This window comes from Sturnus vulgaris, chromosome Z (genome assembly GCF_052056855.1).
Source record: "Sturnus vulgaris isolate bStuVul1 chromosome Z, bStuVul1.hap1, whole genome shotgun sequence".
NCBI lineage: Eukaryota > Metazoa > Chordata > Aves > Passeriformes > Sturnidae > Sturnus > Sturnus vulgaris.
The window spans coordinates 75,499,378-75,526,036 of NC_142283.1; the positions used below are offsets into that span (position 1 = coordinate 75,499,378).

Genomic DNA, 26,659 nt, shown 5'->3' on the forward strand with positions numbered 1-26,659 from the left:
GTCAAATTACTGTTCTGAATCTGAGACACCATTCCAGTAAAAAATATACTGAAAGCAATATTGTTCCAGAAAATATTTCAGTGCTTTCCAGGAGAATAACTTTTGTCTGCTAATTTTTCCATCATCTCTGCTCATTAAATTTGTCATTTTCTTGTGTTTTAAACAAGAAAGGATGAAGTCACAATTTTAGCAGTGAACTTGACTGCACTGCAGATCCTGCACACAGGTAGCTCCTCATCACAGGCCAGTTGCTCCTCACTGCTGTAAGATAATTAAGTGTTGGTTTTGCAGTCAGGAGCTGCTGCTATTCAGGCAGTGCTGTCACTTCTGTGGATGGCACCTGTTTTCATAACCAAAACTCCTAACTTCTCAAAAATGGTGAATATCTGCTCTCAATGACAATTTTAAGAGTTTTCTGGTTTTGTTTTTTTTTTGTGTATATGCATATATATATATATATATATATATATATATATATATATATATATCAACAGTTGTGTGAGTGCCATTCAAGCACCAGGGACAATCAGGTCTGTTGGCTACAACAGTGACAATTTTTTTTCTCAGGGTTGACACCAAATCACAACTGTTGAGGATTCAGAAACAAGACCCTGTGCGAGGGTGATTCAGAGATCTAGAGAGGTATAAGGTGGTGCCCCAAACAAAATAAATTAAAAAGTTTAGAGTGAGCACTTGCTGCTGTATCACCTAATCTGATGTGCTGTGTCATGTGGGTCACAGAGGTTTTTTTAAAGATTTTGCAAGCCCTAGCAGAAATTGGTACCTACACAAGTAGACTTTATGGAAGTAAACTGAAAACTGGATGGACATAGGGCTAAACTGATTTTTTCTTTTTTTTTTCAGGATGCATTTAGGTTGCACACCAAGCATAAGCCAGAATCTCAGTTTTTTCTTCAGCCTCGTTTCTGTACACATAATGAAATTTCTAAGTCAGGGCTTGATTACCCACTGCCCTTGGTTAACACATAATTCTGGTTAGCCCAGAAAACAAGCCCAAATTTGCATCTGCTGCTCTGCAGACAAATCCCCTGGGCTAGCACAGGAGAAGGTCATGGCATTGGGAGTGCATCCCTTAATGCCACAGGCTGTACTATGCAGCCCTGTAAATAAACCCTGCAAGTAAACACAAGGTTTGGGTAGCAAGGCTGCCCCTTTTGCACTTTGCACTTCTTAACTTGAACATTAAGAAGAAAAATAGACAACAAAGTGAAAAATAAGAAAACTCAACATCGAAATAATAATAAAAAAACCCCAACCAATAAAACCCCCACAAACATAAACAAACCAAAAAAGAAAAAAACAAAACAAAACAAAACAAAAAAACCCCAAAACCCCAAAAAACTAAAAAAAACCAAACCAAACAAAAAGATGGAAAATAATCTGGCTGCTTCAGTGCAACAGCACAGCTCTTCCCTCATCTATTTTACACCCCCAGCTTTCTGCTACAAATCCAACACACTAGAGTTTCATTTCAGAAAGTGAAGCTGCTAAGCAGCTACCAAATGACCTTTGGCTCTTGGATGAGTATTTATGGCAGGCAACACATACATCAACAACAACAAAAAGTTTCCCCAGTAACGAAAATGTTTCTGCCAGCAATGAATCTTTTACAAGCTTGCAAGATGTATCAAGAGTCTAATAATCAGATTAAAATCACATCAAACTATGTTGGGAAGTCAAGGTGAAGGCCTTTGGATTGTTCTCATGAATAGCCCCATCCAGACCTACCAGGTGATGATAAATTCAGGTTTTTGCTTGGTTGGTGTTTTTCAAATTTATTTTAAGGGCTTACAGTTTTTAAAAGCCAAGAGGTGGGAAAACAGTTGGTGTTTTAGCAGTTCTTGCCAGCATCTGACAATAGTGAAATGGTTAAGGAAGAAAATGAAATTTCTCCTGTGCAGAGGAAGCAGGTGACTGGACAATAAATACATGATCTTTCTATGCCACTTTGCAAAAGAATTCAGGAGCTTTGTCTTCCTTTTATGGGTGAAAGCCCAAGACTCAGAGAGGCAAAATGTTTTGCCCAATATAATCTATATTTCTAATAGCTAACCTAGTAATAAATTTGGAACCTTGAGTCTCAGTCTGTGGTTGGCATTTCCTCCCAGGATCACTGGGAACCAAATTAGTGGATGGGCTTTCCGTTTCTATTTACTTCAGAACAAGAATAATCAGCTTTATTTTGCCAAGCACAAGAGGAAATGCTGAAGTCCCAATGTTTTGTTTCCATGTCCCATGGAGGGCTTTCCTGAAAGTCTGACTTGAATATTTCCTTTCCAGATATACAGCATCCTATGGTGCTTGAAATAAATACTACGTCTACATTGTCCCCTGTCTCTTCCTCCCCACAGAAGACCACCTGGAAAATACAGCCAAATGTTGACAAAAGAAACAAATCATCTGTCAAGGTGGGCTATTAGGGTTGGGAGCTGGAATTCAAAGTGTTCATAACTGCTCTGGAGATGTAAAGAATAGTGATCCAGGAATGTGTGGTAGCAAAGGTAAGCAGCTTCTGGCCAGACTGGCTGCAGGTGAGCACCTGAGCTGTCAAGCCTACCCAGCTCATGACAGCAGTGCCACAGTCACCTGGGCATCCCTCTGCACCACAGAGGCAGTAATCTTGCTTTCAGGCTCAGGTTAGTCAGGTTTGTACAAATTCAATTCAAATAACTTCAACCACCCACCTGACTGTTCACAAAGACAGTTTAGGAACATTCAGGTGAGACTGAAAATGGGCAATAATCTCATTTACCCTGTCCAGTCTGCTTTCTAGAGGACAACTTGACCATACCATGTAGGATCATGTATCAGGTCTTTCTACACTATAAAACATCAAAGGACCATGGGAAAAAGACAGTAAGGATGCACTCAGGAAATGGTAGGATGGCCTTGGATGTCTATAAGGATGCCTACAGCTAACTTAAAATACCAAATCCCAGGGAGAGAGATGTTGAGATAGGGAAGGGTTAACATCTGGATAAAGGGGCTGAGATTAGAGAGCTCACACAAAAACACTGCGATACCAGAATATTGCTCCCACTTTAGCTTAATCTAAAAGTCAAATCACATGACTGCATTTTCCAGTTTAACTTGCACGTCTGCCACTACCAAGCCAGCCTCTGAGAATTGTATTCACCTACTCACTGCACAACTCCCACCAGCTTCCCAGTATAAGAAAAACAACATCCTTGGAAATAAAAGAGCTCTACCATCAGCTTACTAAGCCCTGTTCCACCTCCTCCCACACATACTGGGAATGGACATAATGGATAGTTCACATGAAAAGAGAGGTTTACCCTGTCCTTGACTTAGCTTTACTTTCTGGGAATCCAGATGAAGATTTTTCATTGGTTCCAACTGAGAGCAGAACAAAACAGATACTGAACACGTATATAAGAAAAATCTACCCACATACTGACAGAAAATCCAATCAACTCCATCCCTTCCCCCAGTACTAACTTGGGTTCTCCGCACTGAAATGAGTCATTTGTAATTGACTAATTCGCAGAGAGAGAGATCAAAACCAGCAACACACAAAGCCTGAAGAGCCTCCTCACTGTCTTCCCTTTGGAACAGTAAATCTGTGCTTTAATTCCAACTTCAGGTAGCCTCTAGTTTCTCCACACAGCCACTTAAAGCTGTGGACTCCCGGGATGGCACCAGTGGGGCTTCACCTCTGGCGGACGCGTGAGCGCGGCGTGCGGAGGCACCGGTGAGTCAGCAGCCACCAGGAACATGCACACAGCCATCTGCTGATGGGTGTCTCATCCTCCTGGAGCAGATCCCACAGGCTCCAACGTGTTCCTGCTGCTCCCTGCCCACCCCAGAGGGAAGTGGTCCCCCAGGTCACGGTGTCTGTGGCCAAGGCGGGCATAGCGATGGTAGCCCTGGGCCACCTGGCTGGATGCCCTGAGAGCCAAACATCACAGGGCAGCTCCACCAGGGAAATTGGCAACTGGTAAGAAAGATGCTTCATCAGCCTCAGTTGTGCAAAGCAGCTTTAGGCCTGGAAAGATTTGCCCGTGGTAATTGGTTTTACCAATCTCTTCCTGTTAGTGTCTTCCCCTTCCTCACTGAGAGTTGTTTCAGCCCCTCTTGATGTTTTCCAGTTTAGCAAGGGTCCTCCTTTTCTTTTAAATCACTTTAACTTCATTCTGTGGGTTATTTTTCATAAATTTAAATCTTAATGAGAATTACACCAGTATTTTCATTTAAATGAAGCTGTTTTCATTACATGAAATTGCTCTAGTGTACTTTTGAAGGAGGTTTGTATAATGCTCATTTTCAAAGAGAATCTGAAAAACTATGAATTCATTCCTTTCAAAAAAACTAAAATTTTAACTCCATTTAACCATTCCATATTTCCCATAAAACAGTTTTCCTAGGCTTCTTTTTGAATTTATTTTTTTGAGGGTAGGCAAGGAGATGAAATTATGATCCAGAGGTGGAGAGCTGCACTTGGAATAGATTTGAAAATTTGTTAGATTTTCAATGAACCTGTTGGAATCCACATCAAATCTCTCTATGCCTCCCATGTATTACTCATATTTCCTCATAGTAGAGTGCATATGTGTGTACATGATTTGTTTTGTGTAACTACTTCCTGCCTAGTGGAGGTTTGAAAATTCAGTCCAGTTTGTGATTTCATAATTATTTTGCCGATTTTTAAAATTCTGTGATGCTTCTCATGCATCTGATTTCCCACATCAGCTATCTGTAATGACCAGCAGGGATATTTCTTGGGAAGGAAACTTAAACTTTATTTTACTTTGTGAGGAAAGAATCTGAAGGAATTAACTGTGGGAGAGAAAGGCTCAGTGCATCTCACTTGAGTACGTGGTGATTAGAGGACTTTCTCTCCTGATTGTGTCATCCAAACCAAAACACAAAGAAACTCTTCAGGGAGAAACGAGCACCTCCTCTCTTCAGACAAGACAGAAAATGCACTCTATGCAGCAAGGAAATTAGCAGCTATTTGCCCTGCATGCACTCCAGAAGAGAGGCCATTGAGGCAAGCCAGCAAGTGTGTGATCCCATAATGGGTAATCACAGTCTGATGTGGGCTCGTGTTCTTGCTTCCTGACAAACAGTTTTTCAGAGCATATCATCTATATTTTTCACATCTTCTGAGGACCTGTGAGCCAGCTACTTGTACCCTAAGAAGAGTGGATGTTCAAAATTAGAGAAGAAATATCAACTAGGAATGAAACTAAGACTCTCCTGGCAAATAAACAGACCCTGATGAAGTGGGCATCAAGGGAGGATTTCTAATTTTCTTCTTGAAAGCAATATGTTTCATCTGTGTGCCACTTATAAGTAAGTGCTTTTTTCCATCTCTGTGATTCAGGATGAACCAGAACAGTTCCAAACCCAGTAACATTATGAGTAAATAGTAACATTCCTGAACTTCATTATTAAGAGGAGCTTTCTACTGATTGATTTTTTAATAATAGAATGCAAATTATGGAGCATGAATATTATTTGTTCAGAAATATTAATCAGCAATTATTTTCCCTAGCAAAAAATATAGATTTTTCTTCCATTAATGTGGAGAGGGGTATTACTTATTGTTTGCATTTCTTACTTTTACATTTTTCTGATTGTATAGAAAGTGGCAAAGAAAATATGTTGTTGGGATTTTTTTTCAAGGTTCAAGCAGAATTGTCTTTTGAAAATAATTTAAAAGGGATTTTTATCAAATGGTCTGAAAAATTAAACACAACAAAACCCTAAGTTGTTCAGCAAAGAGTGTTCTCAGAGTACTGGAAACTAAAGTGAAACTCTGCAAATGGGATTTGCAAAATTAGTATTTGCATTCAATTTTCAGCATTTATGTCACTTAAATTTTCAGAGAGCTCTTCAGAAGCCCCAAGAGATAGAATACAAAAGATACAAGCTAGTCAGAAAACTGTACATTAATACCTATATTTTCCCTTCATCTCCTTTGAAGGTTTGCTTGAAGTTGTACAAAGACAGGACTCATAGGAAATAGCTGCCCATAGTAACCAGTATCCTGTATTGAAACCCATTAATCCAGCTTTCAAAACATACTCTGGACCCACCTGTCACTTCAAACACCAAAGGTTGTGTTGAAGGGATATTTGAACACGAAAAAATTTATTGGGAAGTGAGGACCACAAGATATTAAAAAATACCATCAAGAATGACGTAAGAAACACTCAGGCAAGCGGCTCAGCCCTCTCTCTTTTTTGCTTTTTACATTAGATGCATTCATCCTTCGTTAAAGGTCTCTGTCTGTGACTTGATACAGCAAATAAAGCATACAGCATGGGAATATTAAATCTCTCCCCAAAGTTTCAAGAAAGCCCTTCTCCCTTTTCTTCCAGGCAAACTGAGTGGGTTTTTTTTCCCCCTCCTCCTCTGTTTTAAGAACTGGGGGGAAGGGCAGGAGAGATTTCCTTGTGAAATCAAAAGCTACCCTTGAATCAAGTCTGAAATTCAGCACATGAACGTGTTTCTGTCAGTGAAAGACCTTGTTTGTTACCGTAAGGATTGTATGCAGCACGTTGTTTGATCCTGGGAGGACTTTGATCTATGCTAGCACCTGAAATATAGCAAAGGATGTCACTAGGCTTTGGAAAAAGAAGAGAAAGCAGAGACAAGAAGGGAGGGAAAGTGCAGGTGTGTGGTGCCAAAGCAGGTGACACTGAATTATTGATATATTGGTCAAGTGAAAGTGGTTTTGTACAGAGCAGAGCCGGGTATTGCACTTCTGGGGGGAGCTAGATTTCGCTGTCTACCCCAGAAAATACTATTCAGGGACAGAAAAGGTCCAGCAAAGCACATCAGAGCAACTTTGGGCATTAAATTCAGAAGAAATAATTCCTCTACCTACATGACCTGCCTTCTAAGCCCTTTTTGAGGTATGAGTGAAATGAAATCAGTCTCCCCTCCTCCTTGTTTCCCATTGTCCCACCAGAAAGAATTGGAACAGGTTTGACTGAGGCTCAGTGTTGAAAGTATTCTTGACCACTACAAATGTGCTGGTAAAAAAAAAAGGATGGTTACATAAAGGTACTCCTGAGCCACCACACTGCTGTGGGTGCTGATCCAGAACTATCAGGGCAAGATGTATGGTGCAATTAAGGCCAAGGGCCATCTCTGGATGTGAACAGGTCAGAGGTGGGTACAGGTCCCTGATGGCACATTAATTTTTCTGGTGTTGCTGGACAGTGTAGAGATGTAGCAGGAAATCTCATTGCTAAGACAAAGCAGCTACAACATTTTTTACATACAGGTGTCTGTTGTTTGTGTACCTGTGAGCAGCATGGGAGACTTTAAGCAAAACCACTGAAAGGAAGTTGCCTAGAACCATCTCTTTCATATGCACCAGTATGATTCCCTAATCTGTTCTCAGGACACTCACAAAAACAACCCTAACATACACCTTATGCTTAAAAATAACAAGAAGAACCTGAAATTCCCCTTGACAAAAAGCACATTTTTTCCCTGCAATTCTCACCCAAAAAAAAGTGGAGAGGAGACATATGATCAAGGAACACAATGGATGCTCCATTTTTCCCTGTGCTCATTGATGCTGGAGCAACTTGGAGGAGTTTTTCTCCCTGCTAGCCATCTCCCCTTTCTGTGCCCTCTGGTGAGATGTGGTGGAACATGATAGGCATCTTGTATTATGTCTTGGAGAGAAGCAGAGAGGAGAGAAGTGAGGAATACTTAATATGATGCAGAGGTTCACTGCAGTGACAATAGTCTCTATTATTCTTGACATGACCCTAATGCAAGCACAGGGCTGTTTGTAGGATGCCTCTTTTTATCGACAAGTGTATCTGACCCAAATTTTATTACAGATGTCAAATACAGTATGGACAAGTACAGCATGAGTCTAAGAGAAATTCTCCTTTTAAAAAAAATAAAAAATAAAAAATAAATAAATAAAATATATATATATATATATAAAGCACTAGTAAGAATGTCACTCTTTCCTTATTTATTTTCAGGTCAATCATGAGAAAGAGAAGAGAGGCAAAGCCCTTCTGAAAGGCAAGAATCATCCTGAGCCATCAGCTTATATTGGAAGAAAGCTTTTCCCTCCCAACAGTTATCATCCTTTGTCAGCATCACAGGAGTGTCTAGGACACTGTAGTCAAAAGCAGAAGTTGCCACTGCTAAGCACTGTACAAAACCACAGATACACATGAAAGGAAAAAATACTTTTCTGGAGGACTCTAAATGTCTACCAGTCAAAGAGATAACGCTGGGGTAAGGTTAACTATCTCTATTTTGTAGTTAGGTTATCAAGGCAAAGGTGGATTCGTTGACTTCTGTTGTATATGCAAGTATTGAATCTAGACTTTGGAAATCCTGGTTCTAGTCTAGCCCTCAAAACTGCTCTTTATCTTAGGTATTTTCTCTCTTCACTTTCTCACAGCCTCACTTTCCCACCTCAGGAAGGACAAAGGAGGCCAGTTTGTACAGAGACAATGGAGGACCTGCCAACATCTTAAAGAAACCTGAGATTATGTGCAGCAAACTCCATCTGTGTGCCTGGTGCCCTGTCATCATTGCATGTCAAAAACTTATATATTCATCTTAAAATCATCCACCTCTGGTATTGTGCCTCAATGAACCACACTAAAATATTCATCCAGTCAAAAAAATTCCTTAGCATTCTAGAAAATTACATAGCAATTTCTATAAAAATGGAGGGAAAGGAGGAGAAAATAAAAGGAAGCACATGTCCAAATATCTTCATAGCCAAGAATCAGGTGAGTAGGAAACTTAACTGGGGAGAGCAGTGAAAAGACAGTGTCTGTTCACTTTTTAGTTTGCATGACGTAATGCAGGGATTTATATCAGGGAAGCTACGTATGTCAAGCAAACATCATGCCTGCCTGTTTGGGTTGATTTCTGCTTTTCTGGTCTTTTCATTTGAGTAAGAATTTTCTATCAGATCCAAAACTCAGTCTTCACATAAATGCATGATCAAATCCACTATGATACCTCAAAGGAAAAGGTCTTGAGTTGACATTAAAAAAAACAAACAAGAACTCAAATATTTTTTTTTAAATCCACACCACAAACAAATAAGCTGCTCCCCCCAGTTCTAAACCAACCAACCAACCAAAAAAAAAAACATAGTGCCCTAGCAAAGGTCTTATGCATTATCAAACATGCTGTCAGGTGAAGACAAAAATGCAAAAGGAGAAAAAAAAGGGAAAAAAGGACAAGCCAGATTATGAGATGACAGAGACAAGTGGACCTCTCAGTCAATACAGCAGTACTGATTTCCTCTAGATGTGCACAACTGGTACATAAACACAGCATTTGGGGATGAGATAGACTTCTTAAGGGGTAATCAGAGTTTGGAGTTTTATTTGTTTCAGTCAAAGAAGAAATGTTATAAAGTGCTCATTCTGGAAATTTTCCTTTGCTCACAGGTTTAAAAAAAATTTTGGGATGGAAAAACTTACATATATATCCAGGTTCAAACAGTAAATCTAGGTTTAAACAACTGGATGAATGGGTGATTTTAAAATGTAAATGATAGATACTATGGTCTCTATGGCTTTGCATTTCTGCATGTCATTGACATGGCTACTGCTTCAGAAACTAAGCCTGCTCACAGAAAAACAATTTTCCTTAAGGGGAACAAGAGAAAAAATGGAAGATAGCTTCTGTAAAGCTGGTAGTGAACACAAAGGAAAGGAATAGGTGTTGGAAATAGTTGTACACTGATCTGATCTGTGACTGGATGGTTGTGAAGGCTTTAAATGCTGAATGATGTTCGTTGTTAACTGTTGTTTTAACTTTAATTTTATTGAACCAAAGGCTCCATGACTGGAGTCATTAGAGAAAATGCTTCAACTACTTGTGTTTTAAACAGGTTTTTCTGGGGAGTTGTTCTGTGTGTGTTACATGAGAGAGTGTGTATGTTTGTATACAGAATATCAGAAAGTGATGAAAACCTAAACATTTTTCCAGGGCAAAAAATTCTATGATGAAGTAAATGCCTTCATTTTTAAACCCTTTTTTTTTTTTTTTTCCAACAATGTTGAGTCCACTTAGTACAATTCTGATTTTATCCGAGTTGACTGAGTGCTTTAAAAATTAAGTAAGAAAAAAGGATCATTCACTTTGATTAAAAGGGCATTAGGCTAGGTTTCAAAAAGCCACAAGGTAGCATATCATCTTAGTCAAAGTTCAAGGTTAGAGCTGGTATTAAAAAGCAAGGCAAGTGAAATCAAGAGGGTTGCTGTTAAACTTGGCTCTTATAATGGTGTCGGCTTCTGTTCAGAATTCTCTTGGCCTCTGGACAAGATACTGCAATTCAATAACAGCTAGCAGAGACTTTCTAGGACTCTCAAGGATGTTTTCTGAGTTTCAAACGGAGAGACCTCCAGTGGCTCTGATCTGTATCATCAGGATAGGTGCAAGACTTCAAGAGACATCTCAGGAGCAATCCTGGCTGACTGGATGGGCTATGAATAACCATAATAACAACGATTATAAAGAGCGTTTGCACATCAGTGCGAAAGAATGAGGAGCAAAGAGGATAAATGTGACTCTTAATCTTCAGCTATCTGCATGGGAAAGTATGATTAATAACTACAGAGGCTTAACATAACCTCCTCAGATAACGAGTGAGGTGGCCTTCTCCAAGCCCTGATTATCCTCTTCTAATGGGCTTCATATATTGTGTAAACTAATAACCAAGGCCTAAGCATTGCACACTCCAGGGTCTGCAGGAAAAATACTGGGCCCAAATGTGATTAAGTTGGTGAAAATTGCCCAGCAACACAGTGTGCTCTGCTTGAGGAGAGGGGGGCACCGGGAGGAGGGAACGAGAAGAGATGTATCCCGCAAAGAAATGAAGCAGAAAGTAGCAGCAATCTGCCTTTTAACGTCAATATGCTGGTATAAATCCCTTGTCTTTCAACCGGGATTGCTATGAGTTTTCAGCTGGAATTGGTGGAAAGGCAGAGCACAGCCACAAGGTGTTAATACCAAGAAAGAGAGGCACTGTAATGAGGAGATCTGATTGCAGTGCTACTCAGAAAGTCAGCAGCAATGCCAGGACCGGAGGGTAACTCAAGTTGTCAGTCAGTGTTTCAGTGCTGGAGAGTGAAAGCTGGATTCCCTAAACGGACCGAGTTCAACAACACAACCCTGGCCCAGGGAAAAATAATAAAAATAAAAAAAGAAACCCAAAATATGAAAAAAATGACCTTCCAGCTCCACTGGCTGTATCTTTAAAGTGCAAGCACGGCTGAAGGGACTCAGCTTTATGGGGCATCTAAAGAAAGAGGACGAGATTCTCATTTGAGCTGCACTGATGTAAAGAAGCTTAAACTCTGCAAGAGTGCATGGAGTTACTCTGAATTTACATCCAGCCAACAAGAGTACTGAATGACAGCCCCTCCTCACTGAGAAACATAATTCTCAGCTGCATGATGAATATCACATTAGATTATCCAAAGTGAAATAATTGTAAATACTTGATATATCTGGACCCATTTGTGCTGTCTGCTTAATTGCTGCATTTCACTCAACAAGGACAATGAAATTAGTTTGGACAGGCTCACTTTAGAAGCATTATCATTGTGCTGTGGCAGGTTGGGTTCAGAGTGCTGGTGGAAAAGGTTTAAGGCTTAATTAACTAAAAATGAAAGAGGAACACATAGCAATATTCATAAATGTGGGACCTCCACTGGGACATGAGACTGTCTTTGAAGGGTGTCACATCTGTACTCTTTGTAGTGTATCCACATTTGTAGATTCCAAAAAATATATATCCACTATAGCTTCCAAAAAAACCCCTATACAAAGCCCTCAGATATCAGCATTTTCTCAGGCTGCCCTCAGAAGCTCTGTGCTTGTTGAATGCTAGCAACACATGCCCAACTTCCCCAGGGGTGTCCCAGCCTCTCCTCTCCTCTCCCAGGTGAAAGCGTGAGTCATGCCAAGCAATGTGAAGATGCAGTGGTAGAAAAAACAGCAAGGTGGGAGCAGCAGGCAGCTACCAACAAAGCAAGTAGCCTGAAAGGTTTGAAAGGTTCACCCCCTGTGCATCCCACTCCCTTCCCCTGTGCAGGATAAACACAGACACAGAAATTAATCCCCAGCACTCTTGCTCTGAGGAAGAACAGGCGAGAGAACACAGCATGCACAACCCTCTCCTGGCTGCCTTGTTTCTCTTGGAATATACACTGAAAACCTCATACACACTAAGCCTCATAATTTCAAGAGACATCAGGTTTAGGACAAGCCAACTCTGCAATCTGTATACATGTGGTGTCACAAAATGTGGAAATGTTCAGCAAGCTGAGTCTCTCCTTTTGTCTGGAGAAAATACATGCTCTCCCAGGCAGAAGGAGTTGGGAAGCACGGTGTTCCACCTCAGCAGCTGTAATCTCAACTCATTTCACCAAGCAGGCATTACGGGAACACAGGGTAATGTTTCCAGCAAATCTACGAAGGAGATAAGAGATGGCAAGGACAGACGTGCAGGATGAGATGGGATGTAGGAGAAAAGGAGAAAATTATGCTTGGCCAGACAGCAGACATTAGCGTGACTTAACTGAGAAAGGACACTACAAAATAACCTAAAAGACAGAAGCAACACCTCAAATGTTTACCAAGGAAGATCTTAACAGTAAACTAGCCATAAATAAAAAGACCAAGAAAAACTGATTCCAGTTTTACCACCTTGAAAACAAAGTGCTCTTCCACTGATCAAAGCTGTAAATGAAATCAGAAACTCACGCCAGCATGTCTTATCAGTTACATATTTACCGTGCAAAGTCAATATAGTAGCATAGAAATTACCGATCCATTCTAAGAACGAGAGAAAAATAAATTTTCTCCATCTGTTTGGAGGAACAACCTGAGCTTGGAATGGATTAGTTATAGCTGGACAAAGCTTGCTCTGCCAAAACCTGCCTACAAAGCCCGTGATCAAAACACTCATTTTTTGCAACATGTCAAAGAAAATATGCACTAGAAAGTAGCAGAGGATTTTAGGATTGTAGTTTACCATACCTAAGGGGAAAGTAAGAGAACAACTTCGTTCTAGCACCATAGGATTCATTTGGTGCTGAAAATGAATGCATATCAAGGTCAAAATATGTTAAAGAAATCAAAGAAATTTGAAGGTACAGTTTTTTACAAGAAATTGTATTTTAACAATTTTTTTTTTAAAGGAGTGACACGGTGGGAAGAGGAGGGGGGAAATAAAAGTATGGGACACAAGATATAAGAAGTTCCCATTAAAGAGAAAAATGGGAAATGCACATTTCTTCTTTGAAAAATAGGTTAGGCTTAATTCTGTCCTTGTACTTACAGAAACTAATCAGAGAGATTTGACATTGCTGGGAACCTGCCAAGTGCAGCAGCTCATACATGCGGTGCCACTGTAAGTCTCTCACTGCAGCTACTCAACAGAGCAAAATCACTCCAGATACCTTCTCTCCTCAACTGAGAGTGCAATCTCATGGTCAGTCACTCCCCACCACTCTCTCCCTGCCAGAGACAGAGCGCAGCAGGAGGGAAACACGGGACCTAAATGGGTTACATCACGTCAGCTCCTATCAGAAGTTATCCATAAGCAGAGAGATGGAAGAGTTTCTGCAACTCCCAAAAGCATTCCAGCTCAGATAGTTCTTTAAAAGATGTCCTTAGCTTAAAGAAAAGTTTTAAGTTTAATGCACGAATCATGCTCTTAGATTATTTAATTCAGGAAACACAGCTTTTTTTTAAAAATGATCTGCAGCCAGTGGATGGATTTCACATGGTAAAGCTGGCAAGGCTGTCTATTCTGCATCTGAAATGTTTTCAACGACCATAGGTGTTCTTAACCTACATAGCATAAGTAGTGCTACCAGAAATAATGTTTCAGGCAAGAATCAAGTCCTTTTTGCAGAAGTGCCCACCAGGAATTACAGACATAGAATACAGTTACTCCACAGCGTTCCATGTTTTCATATTTTCATTGCTATTATATAGACTACTTAAATTAAATTAGATCAAGACACAGGTCTGTGTGTTTCAAAGATAATGGTTTTGGTGGCAAACATACACATCTGATCCATCACTCTCGTGCATGGTCTTCAACCTTTGTATTGAAAAGAAGAAATAAAAAAGAAATTATTTTATTGTCGCTGAGTATCTGAAGGGTTTTAAAGGATGTATACACTGCATGAAAAGCATCAGGCAGACAGCTCACACCAGGGTAGGCTATGAGTAGTACAGCTGGTAAAGCTGTAGGATAGGTGGGCATATCACCCCAGGGAGAAATCCAAATTACATTATGATACAGGATCTTCTTCTAAGTGCTTTACTAGAAGTTTACAGTGGCCTTGCAGATCACAACCAGATTTTGTAGTGCACATGTGGGGAGTGGGTGTTTATGGAAAGGTTAATCGATGAACAATGACTCCTGGGCTAGGTAATGTCACTCACTTTCACCCATATGACTGAAAAAATTAAAAGGTGCCTGTTCTCCTCTGTCTCTCTGTGACTGGGAAGGTGGGATGAGGAATTTACTGCTTACTCCTGAGATACTGGGTGCATCCCATCATTGCCAAATCATAGGGTGATACAACGGGCAGTCCAAATGCTTAGGGTTTGTTAGTGTCTAATAGTCAACCCTGTTGAAACACCAGGACACCAACCATCTTTAATTCTTACATTTTGGGGCTGGGACCTCTCTCTAGCAAAAGGGCTGTGGGAACTATTGAAGGGCCCAGCAGGTGTCAGGGATGCTCAGTGTTTTGTGAGATCATGTATTCGCATGCAAAGATTCTTGGTAAAAATATGTTTCCCCATTTAGAGCTACGGTACTTTTCACGATGACATCATTTCAGCAGTGACAAATATAGCTGAGTCTGCTCTTTCCTACGCCATATAAATCCCTTGACCTCAATCAGATCATTGCTGATTTACACTTGTGTAAATGAAGTCAGAATCCAGCCCATGGTATTCACAAATGTAGGCCAGAGTAAGCATTACTCACAGACAAGAGACAACCCTTCAGAGGAAGGAAAAAAGATCATTTTCATGCAAATATCCTTAATAATAAGGAACAAGAGTTAGAAATAAGAGTATGAATGAAATGCAATCAAGAACTGCTCTGAGATCAGATTTGCTTCTAACTTTATGATGCTGCATCAGCGGCTCTTAAAGCAGCTTAAGCCCAAAATTTGACCTACCTGAAACTTGTTATATATAATTTTTCATCAGGGATCTGTGAGCTAACTCAATCCCTAGGCTTGGCTTTGAAGGTAGATGGAGGTGCTCAGCTACTTGCAGGGTCTGAAAAAATTTGATTGCTATGTTCTCTGAAAATGGAAACTTTTTTTTTTTTCCCTGATATCCAGCTTTGCCCTCAAATCGTTACATATTATCTATTTATTTATGCATAAACAGTGGCATTATGGTTTGGAGAATAGGGGTCCTTTGATGGGAAGGAAGCTTGACTAGCCTATGGGAGTTTACTGCTATGCATGTAAATGAGGACATACATACAAATATGCAGAACAGACAAGTGAAAATATACAGCATCTCTTTAAAATGAAATACTTTGATTGCTCCAATCACAAGAAGTTGTAAAACTACCCTGAAGAATTAACAGCCTCAGTACATGCTAACTACATCCATCATAAATTCGTCTTTAGTTTCTGTTATCATATCACTGTCTCTTGGGACCCCCAGTCCTGTCATCATTTGCCCTTTATAATTTATTCAGCTTGTACTTGCCTGAATCCTTTCTACTTATCATTCATCTTTACAGTTGTACATAAAATTAGATTGATCCTCCTATGGCAGACACGTCAGAGAGAAAAGTTGTCATTGAATAACACATAAAGCAAATGAAGGTCCAGCAAAAGCTTTTGTTGAATAACTTGGAAATCATCCTCTGAGATCCAAAAGTTGTCAAATTAAAAAGACAAGACAATGCTACTTTTATAATTTTTTTTTTTCACATAATTTTTCCATTGCCACCCTATCTCAGGCATGACTGGGAAGCCCTTGTCCCATTTTGCATGTCAGACTGAGCATGGTTAAGCCACCACAAAGGTGATGAATGCACCAGCCTCAGCTGAGATAACAGTGAGCATCCAACACACTGGTCCTGTCAGGATGCTGGCACTGTGCTCTTCCTCTGCACAGCTCTTTGCGCTGGGTAGCAGAGAGAGAGTTTACTTTGTATTCTAGAGGCTGCCTTATAGGGATACAGAAGCCAATCTTTAACTAGTGAAATGGAACTTTAATGTTTACCAAGCAGATAGGACCCAGGTGTTTCATCTCATCTGGTGAACAGAACAGCACTGTCAAACTACAGGGGTTTTTAGCAAATGGAAAGTGCATCCAGCTTCCTCTTGCTCTCCCCTGCCCTGCTTTATCCAAAGCAAGATCCAAAAGGACTTTTCCTGGCTGGTCACTCAGAAGGAGGAAACAAGGGGTAAAAAAAAATATATCACTTTAAGCATGACATTGACATCCAGAGATCTTAAAGGGAGAATTTCGAGAGAATTTCTGAAGGATTGGGTTGGGGTTTTTTTTTCTGTTTTTCCTTTTTTTTTTTTTTTTTTCCAAGTCTCTTACCTCAAATCTGGTTTTATTCCTTTTCATCTTCATTTTTAACTTCAGAAAACAGACATGTTTCTCCCAAGGGAACAATTAAATGTGTTTTCTTTCAAAATCTAAAGGGCATGGTGAGCAGGCTGTGTGTTCAGCAGGCTACTTTAATCAATGGAACCCATCCAGCCTACCACTGCTGACCAAATTGCAATTTACATCAGTAGAGAAAAACTTTTGAAATGGGAAGTTGTGGGAATATAATACCATTTTTGGCACAACACAGCATGCAGGGTGATATGTGGTTTAATGGTTTTCTAACAAGCCTTTGGAAAAAGCTTTGAAACATTAAAAAAAAAAAAAAAAAAAGACAATAAGACAGTAAAATTTCAAGGTCTGCTTAAACAGTGAAATCCGTGCTATACGTGCATTCCACGTGACACTTATGTCTCATTTAAACCTTTTTACATGGATTTAAGAGATGCCAGACCTTGCAAGGTACCCTCCCTCCTCTCCCCTATACTCAAGTGTCTTTTCTCACATATACATTTAAATTTAAGTCAGGTAAGACCAGTAATACTGGAAAACCTTTTTTATTAAAACAAATAAACAAGCAAACAAACAAGACCCAAAATAAAACAAGAAAAACCCCAACAAAACAAAAACAAAAAAACCCAGTAAAAAAAATAAACTGTGGGCAACTGTAATTAGTTGGAGGGGGGGGTTGTTTCTTTAAAAAATGGGTTTAATATGAGTTTTATGAGCTCACCTGTCTTTTAATGTTAAAGATGCATATTTTTGCATATAATGAATAAAACAGAATGCATTTTTTCTAGATGGCAAGAAGAGACAAAGAATATCAGAACAGTTAGGGAGAAAACTAATTATGTTACGCACTGAGAAATTTAGCATACCAGTAGTAGCACTGTCTCTTTCAAGAGGAATAGATGCAGTAAGAAAACTCAGCCTCTTTCCCAGACTGAACAAGCCCTGCAGATTGCTGAGGTTAACAGTTTCGTACATACTTAATTTCATAGTTATTCTTTGCAAGTCTTACAGGAAGGTTTTAGCATTATGCAAAGAGACAGTGCCTCCAACCAAGTATACATGGACTGTTCTCTCCCGTTGTCTGAGAGAGCTACAAAGAACTAGGGGAAGAAAAATGCTGCTGTGCTTATCATACAAGAGCTCAGTTTATTTGTGCTATAAATAAAAGTAGATCTTGATAGCGTAATTACATTTCTCAGCATTATCCTCTGCCATTCACTTGAGAAAGAAAAAAGAAAGGGGAGAAAAAGTTCAGTTCACTATAATTTGTAATCAAAATGACTACACTTAAAACATAATTTTATTTCCCCGATTTCATTTCCTGTGGAGCTTTGTGGGGCAAATAGATAATATTATACAAAATCTGCAGGCAGATAATTCTCCCATAGGTTGCACTGTCATTGTCTAGATCACTTCCCCCCCCCCACCTTGCTTTCCTCGGGACCATGGCCTGTGGTTTTGATATTGCATTTTATCACTGTGGCATATATCGGCCTCAGAAATCCCAGAGGTGAATCAACTTTTACTTTCTCTAATTTCCCTCTCCTGCTCCCCCAAATTACTCTCCCTTGCCTTAATTCGCTTTTTATAACACGAGTTTAAAAAAAAAAAAAAAAAGGTGGTTTCCCACTATGAAGGATTAGCACAGATTATGGTGAACAGTGTTAATTATAGGTGAGGAAAAAGAATAGTGCATCTCTCCAATCTGTTCTTGATTTCCCCCGTGTCTGTCTGTCTGGTAATAAGCCTCCTTTAATCTGGCAGTCCCCTTGGTGAAATCAGCGCCATGGACAGCAATATTGATTGCTTCTGAGAAACCATCACAGCTGCTCAACCAAATTACCTTTGATATGTGACCTTTAATGTAATTACTGCAACATCAAAGCATTTCTATAAATTATTAAAGAACTAATATACTTCATCATCCAGCCACTCTATTATATGTAAAATAAACAATCTCAAGTAAACACTAGAATTTGAATTGTCTAACAATCACAAAGTGCTCTTTACACATACATGCACACTGTGCCACATTAACCTTCCATTTTAGGCAAAACAATTTCAAACTCTCCAAAAGAAACTAATTTACTCATTCAGATGAAGAAGATCCAACTGATAGTTTTGTGCTTTACATTCAATTCTAGTTGCTTCAAAATATCTATCATGATTCCTTCCCACCCAAAAACAAAGTGCCATAAAGACTTTATTAATCAACACATACCTGCTTGGAAGTCTTTTGATTATTCCACAAGATGAGTTTATGTCCTACATATAACATAGAAATATGTGAAACATATTTCTGTCATCTCACAAAGCACACCAAGAAAGTAATTACTGTAAAATATGTGCATGTAGCCACTCCACTAACAACAAAGTGATACATAGCTGAGAGGCAAAGCATCTGAATCTGGACAAAACCTCCTCATGCCTCACCATTTCCATACATTACCATTTATGTGCATATTATAAAAATTACTCAGTTCTACGTTTAATAATACAAAGAATGCAAAGAGCAATATAGCAAGAGCAAGAAACTGTACAGTTTACTGGGGAATGGGAAAGAATGGCTTAATCTAGTATTATTTATTTTTTCTTATACCATGCCTATTAATTGTTTTTGATGCCTTCTCAGTCATGCTGTTTGTGTCACAGACAGTGGAGTGTCAAGAGAAGATATTATATATGTCTCATTTGTGAACTTATGTGAATAAGGACTTAGACCTCTGACTTTAAAAGCGCCTCTTATTTTATGGTGATGAACTATGGTTGATATTTTTGGTGCATGTTATCAAGAGCAGTCAGGTAAGTCATAAATAAATCTCTGTTACTCAGATAGGAACCATAAAACAGTATCCAGGCATGATACTTTATCAAGAGACAAGACTGGTTTCCTTAAATAAACTACAGTGACATCATTCAGAGGATGAGTTCAGAAACTTGGCAGAAAGCTGCATGAAGAGGGTTTGCTAGTGGAAAGTAAACCTTTATCCTGAGACAAATAGAAATGGAAATGAAAAGGATGGGAAAAAAATCAGTGTTCAGAACTCTAAGAAACCTGGTTGCCCTTTTAGATAGCAGATTCACTGTTCCCAGTTCAATGAGATCCTGATGTGTCTCCTGAAACTGTATAAAAATACAAGAACAACAAAAAAAGCCTTCTAGAGGCAGTGTGGCCTGTATGGAGTATATATAAAAGAAATTACACAATCCAAGGAAGAAATTGTTTCCCTGTAGTCTAGAATCACTCAGCACAGCTTTTGAAGGAAGTTTTAATCCTAAAGCAAAAGATGGTTGAATTTTATCACTGTCCAAGAAAACAGTTTTGACTTTAAGACTTTTGTGATTTGAAGTCTCTAACACAGAGATTGAGATTCAGAACTGTGAACAGATAAAGAATTTAGGAAAAAAAAAATCCTAAGTCACCACTTGCCCTCCCTCTTCAACACCTGAGTCCTCAATTTCACTGACCCAGTCTTTTTGAAGATATTATCATCATACAATTTCAGGATGAGATTTTAAACTCATAGAGAAAATATTCTTCCATATGCAAGTGAATGATCTGGCTCCTAATGAGAAAAGCAAACAGTGTCCGTGGAAAATCTGGAATTTCAATTAGTCTTTTTTAAATACACAACAGCCTATGCATCACATCTCTGGTTTTGATAAATACGTATTTTATTTCAAGAAAGTTTTATTTCAGAAAATTTCAGTTAAAATGTTACCTGAGACCTCCTTATCCAATATATTCTCCTTTTCTTTTTTTTTTAATCCAGTTTTATCATTCAGGAAAGAGAGAAGCAAAAGGAAAACATTGGAAGGGGGAGGAGAAATAAAAACTTAACCCCCCCACAAGACTGAAGTTACTTTCAATCTGCTGCTGAGGAGATTCTAGAAAAAAAAGATAATTCAGAGGGAGTTGTCAGCTGACAGAAATATTTTTAGGCAATGAAGTATGTATATATTTGCATAAGGTATGGCCTTTTAAGCAAAGATAGATGTAGATGAGCAAGTGCGTGGGCATCTCCATACTGGCAAGGTGGCTTAGAGATAGGTAAATAGAGCCAGGATGATGGAAACAAGCAGAGCAGAATCAACACTTTCCTCAGAACACAGGGCAAAGGATGTGTCTTAGATCTGGTGGAAAGGTAGGTTACAGCTACACAGGAATCAATCATTCCACACCACCTAATAAAGACAGACTTTTGGATAGATTTTCTCTCAGTTTAGATGCAACCTGGAGCCCTCGGAAGCCCACTCCTGGTTATGTGATCACTGGCTCCTGGTCCTTGTGAAACCAGCCCCATTCCAGGAGCACTTGGCTGTTCCCAATCCACGTACTCTGGCTGAATCTAAATTGTCTCTCTCCCTCCCCCGGGCAACCACTTAACTAGAAACCCAGCCCAGCAGGGCAGGTCTTCCCCACATAATGCTGATTCTATTTTTAGTTCTGCTTGTGTTGTCTGAACCTTAGATCTTGCTCATGTGAATAATTTTCCTCATTATCTCGTGTGCGTCTTTCCTCTCTCTCTCTTTTCTCCTTGTCTCACCGCCTTTCCAATCTGCTACAGCTGCTTGAATACTAAAGTAACTGAGTCAAACCACTTTGTCATCAGGAATATGTTTTCATTCTGTGATAACTCAATAATGTGATCTGTTTCTTGATTTCTTGCTGCCAAACCTTGCTACAGAGAAGAAAAGTAGTGAGAGGAAGCACCTGGTGAGGACTTCTAACATTTCACTGTAGTGGTCAGAATCCTAAAGCAGTTCCTCAGCTGAGTAAAGCTGGTAGAACCCAGTCCACAATAAGCTGATTACTGCTTTACTGACTGCCAATGAGGTCAAAAAAGCTTTTAGTTTTGTGCATGGATACCATTTGGGTGGGTTGGTGGTATATTGATTTTATTAACACAGTGCAAATAACAAATCATCCAAACAAACTGAGACTTTATGCCTCCAAATCTGAGATGAGAGCACCATATGCAATCCATTTTAGATTAAAAAAAAAAAAAAAAAAAAAAAAAAAAAAAAAAAAAAAAAAAAAGTTATCAGTCTGGACTCACCCCCGGCAGAGTCTTCTGTTCATGCAGTGCGCTCTGGGCCTTTAGAGCAGACTCCCTTTCGCAGTATGTTAGGAAGGCACAGCCTGCAAAGAAAAAGAAAATCCTCAGTAACAGCACTATTTCAGAGAAGATCCTTCTGAAATTGAGACATAGAACAAACCACTTTCCTGTCATCATCCCATTCCCAGTAAATCAATCACAAAATTCTCTCCTTAGTGTGTCAGTAGTAAGAGTCAAGAAATGAAGCTATCATAGCTTCCTCCGAACCCCAGTGGAAAGTGAGCAATAGTGTACCTGAGTGCTTATATTTCCTTCAAAACACACTTAAGTGTCAGCTACAGAAGGCTGCACAGGATTAAGGATCTCAAAGGTTCCACATGATGTCAAGGTGGGGCATGAGATCCCATTCCTGCTCCAGCAGCAGCACTGAGAAGAAGCCCTGTGCTGCCATATGCTGAAAGATCTCATGCCTTTCTTTTGTACCAAGTGCTTTAAGAAAAGGGCAGACAAGGACTTGGAACTTCCTACTGCAGAGGAAAATTTCTATTGTTTAGCCTGACCTGCACCACAAACTCATTGCTCTTTTTGCATCACACCAGAAAGCCACCTCCCTGCACTGTTTGCCTCAAGGACTCGCTGGATTCCAGTCATAAACACAATCATGCCAAAGTCCAAAAAGTCACTCCAAAACATCCCTGACCCACAGATTACTTGAACTTCAGAGATAAACCAATGGTCTACATCTTTGATTCTTCCAAAGATTAACTTATCAACTACAAAGCCTGAAGCCCTGTCAAAGTAGAACCCTGCTGTGGCTTCGTTCCCCACCTCTATGCTTCCCTTCTGGTAAAACTGGTTGATGTTGCAATATTTTAGTCCAGTTGTGTGTCTGATGTGATCAAATTATTTCTTCTTACTGCAGTATACTGAAAACCTGCCAGTTCCTGCAGCAAAAAAAAGTGCTTGTTATGCAGAAGACATTTTCTCTGAAATTACCACAGAATATCTCCAGCTCCTTGAAATGGAGGTATCATATCTTTCAAGGTTCAGGCAGCATGTACCTCAAACTGAGAATGCCTTTAAAGGGCAGCACAAGTACAGAGAAACTGCCAAAGAAACAAACAAGTCCCATAACCTCATCTTGACCCTCCTACCCTCTCCTCAAGAATATATAAAGTACATAACAGGTGAGTAAAGAGTAGACTGTAAACCTCTTTTCATCTTTGATTGCCACTGTGAGCATTTTGTCCATGCAATGTTCACTGTTTTTTCCAAATCGTTTCCTTAGATAATATTACTGAAGAAATACATACTTTTACATGCTCTTAATAGATTAGTGCGTACAAGAAAATAGGACTTTTTTTCCTATAAATTTGCATATTTCTTCCTCAAAGATTATCCTGTGGAAGTCACCTTACTTTTCTCAAAAGGAAGCTCCGATATGGCATGAAAAAGAAGAAAAAGAAAAAAATTTCACTATTTCTTATCCTGTATTACTTTCTGGAGGTCTTGTTACTTTCTGCCTATTCAAGCCAATCATATTTATTATGTCTCAATAATTGAGATTCAGACGCAGAAGGTGACAATCAAAAAAAGGAGACTGAACATCATCAAAAGTTTGCCTATTTGTAATTATTTTGATTTGTTCCCCTCTAACTTTAAATGGGTGAGTTGTCAGTTAGTCTTTGTCCACCAAAGAAGAGGAAGAAATTGTGGCAGAGAGTTTACAGCTAGCAGAAGTAATGGATTGAAAAGGATCCTTAAAAGTCACCCATAGCCTGATAATCGAATGGAAAACTATGCTCAAATTTAATTTCAGTGCTAAATCACAGGCTGAGAGCTCTCTGTTTACTAGACACAATAAGAAAGTCTCCCTTTAGCAGCAGACGTGGAGCAGCTGATACAGTCTAATTAGCCACATCATAGCACACTGTTATAGAGATAAACTATGCAGTGTAAAGCTCCTATAATGATAGCTATATTTTCCTCCTCATTGTGATTGCCATGATGACAGTTCAGGGCAACAATGTCCTGCAGCTCCTACAGTACCATGACTGTAATTCAGGCCAAGTAAGCAGAAGACAACTCTTCTCTGAAGGTGGAAATTTTCCCCCCAAAATCCACCCTGTGTGTGTGTGTGTGTGTGTGTGTGTGTGTGTGTGTGTGTGGAGGCAAGTTCTCAGCAGGGAGAAACGTCCATTAAGTTCTCTCCAAACCTGTTGTCAAAAGTGGTAGAAGTACCAAACTCCCCAAAGCAGTACTCAGAATGCATCAAATTATCACTGGTATAACAAACACAGTGTTGTGGATTAAAAGACTTTGAAATTGAAGAGATCTACTTCCTCATATCATCCGACAAAAAAAACCCTCTTATTTTCCAGAGATAAAATGTATGCTCTGTGGAAGTGTTTCTTTTACCCTTTTCATTCATATATGACACACACTAATTACAATCTATCCCACACATGTTGGGTAAAAAGTAATATCCTTGTGAAAAATAATGTCTTGTTTATTTTAAGTAAGAATTGGTGGCTTAGAGACAGTAAGAAGTTCCATCCCAGCAGTGGCCAAATGAAATAGAGATTAATCTTCATAGTAGGTCTCAAACCTGAACTTGAAAAGGACATTTTATGGGGAATTCTTGTCTTCCCTTTCCTTACCACAAGATTGCTCTATAAGGCACATATGCAGCACTAGCCATCAGCTAAAATAGTATTTTTCAAAATACACGAGCCCTCTTATAAAACAATACATGTCTATTATTCCATTCTGCAATAATTTCTATATTTCATCTTCTTGTGCATTAGCATGAAAAGCAATACTCTTTATTACACCACCCTGCCCACCTCCCTGAAACATCAAAATTGATCTCTGCTTTGTATTGTGATGTTTAATGGAAAGACAACCAAAAAACCTCTTTCAGGTGTTACTTTTCCCAGACTACCTCTTTCAATGTGCCTCCATATGACCCCTCCAAAGGGCTCTTCCTTCCTGTAAAATGTTGCTTAGAAAACACAACACTAGACACTCAGGTAAACACTATGGAATACAGCCCTCTAACCAACTGAGTCTTGAAATAATGTCATATGGAGCAGCTATGTTGGGGCTTTTTTTAGAGAAAAGAAAATGAGAAAAAAAAAAGTGTTTTGTTTTTGTATATTCTTTTTTTCTTCTTTTCATTTTGATTTCCCAGATGGAACACGATTTCAGAACAATCAATTTTCCCTGCTGAACCTCATGATTGTGTACAGAACCACTTATTTCACTGAGGGGAAAAAAAAAGTTTTTCATAGTAAACTCCTAAGTAGCTCAACTTAACTACTCACTTGCCATCAGCTGTTTGGTCTGGGAGTGAACATGACTTCTGGGTGGGAGACTTCATATTCCATTACAAAACATTTGCACCAACCATCCCCTTTGAATTGCCCATGTTCAGCAGTATGAACATTTCTCAACATATATCTGGAATAAGGATAGTGTGAAAGCAATGCATTATTTCTATGAGTGGTAATGACTCACTCAGTACAGTGCTTGTGAATTATATCGGAATTTAAACAAAAATTCTAATTGACTAATTATTGATAATGAAGGACTCAGTCCAAACTGTTCCTAATTTCAATTTCATTTTTCTCAAATACACCATGCATTCTAGACATATGTCAATCAGCTAAAAAACGCTTTTTATGGATTGTGTCTTTCCAGCTGTTCATTTGCTACCAGTGGACAGCTTTTTGGGCAAGCATATAAACATCTGGAAACTCCCACCTACCAATTAACTCTGAATTTATTGATCTACAGTCTCTTGGAAGCATGAGGACATAGCAAGTTTTCTCCTGGGAAAAAGGATTGTTAAAGAGATGGTGGGAAACAAAAACAAAAGCGTGAGATGGAAAAGAAATTATAAAAGCTCTATTTTAATTTTATCTCCAGAGAATTCAATAGTGTAAATTATAATTATATGAGATACAGGTGGATAATGATTGTGGTAGTGGCAACTTCAACTTCATAGTAAGCCTCCAAAAGATTTTGCACAAACCTAGGAGGCAAAGCTGCCAGGAGACACACTATGAACTGAACAGAATAATTCTGAAAATGGAGAGCCAGTCACACACCTGAGCTGAAGAAGGCAAAGGCAAGACCTGGGAGAATGGACAAAGACCTGGGAGAATGGACAACAACTCAATTTTGCAGAAGATCAGGTTTGAGACTATCTAAGGAGCTTCAAAATGCACAGGTTCGTGGAACTTGATGAGATGAATCCATGGGTCCAAAGAGAACTGGCAGGTGAAATGGTTAAACCACTATCTATCATATTTGGGAGACCAGCAAAATACCCACTGATTGGAAAAGAGCAAGAAAATCCTTATTTTTAAAAGAGAAACTAGAAAGCTCCAGGGAACTACAGGCCATGTTGAGTAAGACCATGGAGCAGAGCCTCCTGGTCAGCATGCTACTTGGAAAATAAGGATGTGCTTAGTGACACTCAACATGGATTCATAGATGGCAAATTGTGCCTGGCAAACTCATGGGCCTCCTACAACAGGACTGCAGCACTGGTGGAAAAGGGGAAAGCAACTGACCCTATCTACCTGGATTTGTGCAAAGCATTTGGAGCTGCCTCACAAAACATCCTGGTCCCTAAGATGGAGAAAAATTTATTTCAGGGATAGCCCAGTGGAATTGACTGGATAGCCACACTCAAATTGTTGCTGCCAATGGCTCAATGTTCAAGTGGAGAACAATGGCAAGTGGTGTTCCTGTTCCTGTGGATTTGGTATTTGAACTGGTGCTGTTATGCATCTTTGCTGAAAACACAGACACTGTGTTTCAGTGCACCTTCAACAGGTTTACCTTGAGACAGAAACTTGGTTTGTGGAGCAGTTGACACTGTGGAGAGAAGGGTCCCCAGAAGTGGACTCTCTGCCATCCAGAGGGATCTTGAGAGGCTTGAGAGGTGGTCCCATGCAAACCTT

The 26,659-nt window shown here is 39.4% G+C and overlaps 1 protein-coding gene and 1 long non-coding RNA gene across 29 annotated transcripts in view; one reads left to right on the plus strand and one right to left on the minus strand.

Annotated features, from left to right (window-relative positions):
* Positions 1 to 26,659, minus strand: part of CELF4 (CUGBP Elav-like family member 4) — a 710,355-nt gene that overhangs the window by 596,880 nt on the left and 86,816 nt on the right. For all 27 annotated transcript variants that reach the window (XR_015799437.1, XR_015799436.1, XR_015799438.1 and 24 more), the window contains exon 2: positions 21,687 to 21,769. Coding sequence is in view for 24 of the 27 variants with exons in the window: in XM_088156391.1 (XP_088012517.1) it covers positions 21,687 to 21,769 (83 nt within the window). In the remaining 3 variants the exon portion in view is untranslated. The remainder of the gene's footprint in view (positions 1 to 21,686; positions 21,770 to 26,659) is intronic.
* Positions 4,590 to 14,153, plus strand: LOC148219944 (uncharacterized). Of its 2 annotated transcripts, XR_015799442.1 has the most exons (3): positions 4,590 to 5,337; positions 8,001 to 8,768; positions 13,345 to 14,153. It is a non-coding gene; the product is annotated as an uncharacterized LOC148219944 (long non-coding RNA). The 2 variants fall into 2 exon arrangements; XR_015799441.1 differs by having other exon boundaries at positions 8,001 to 14,153.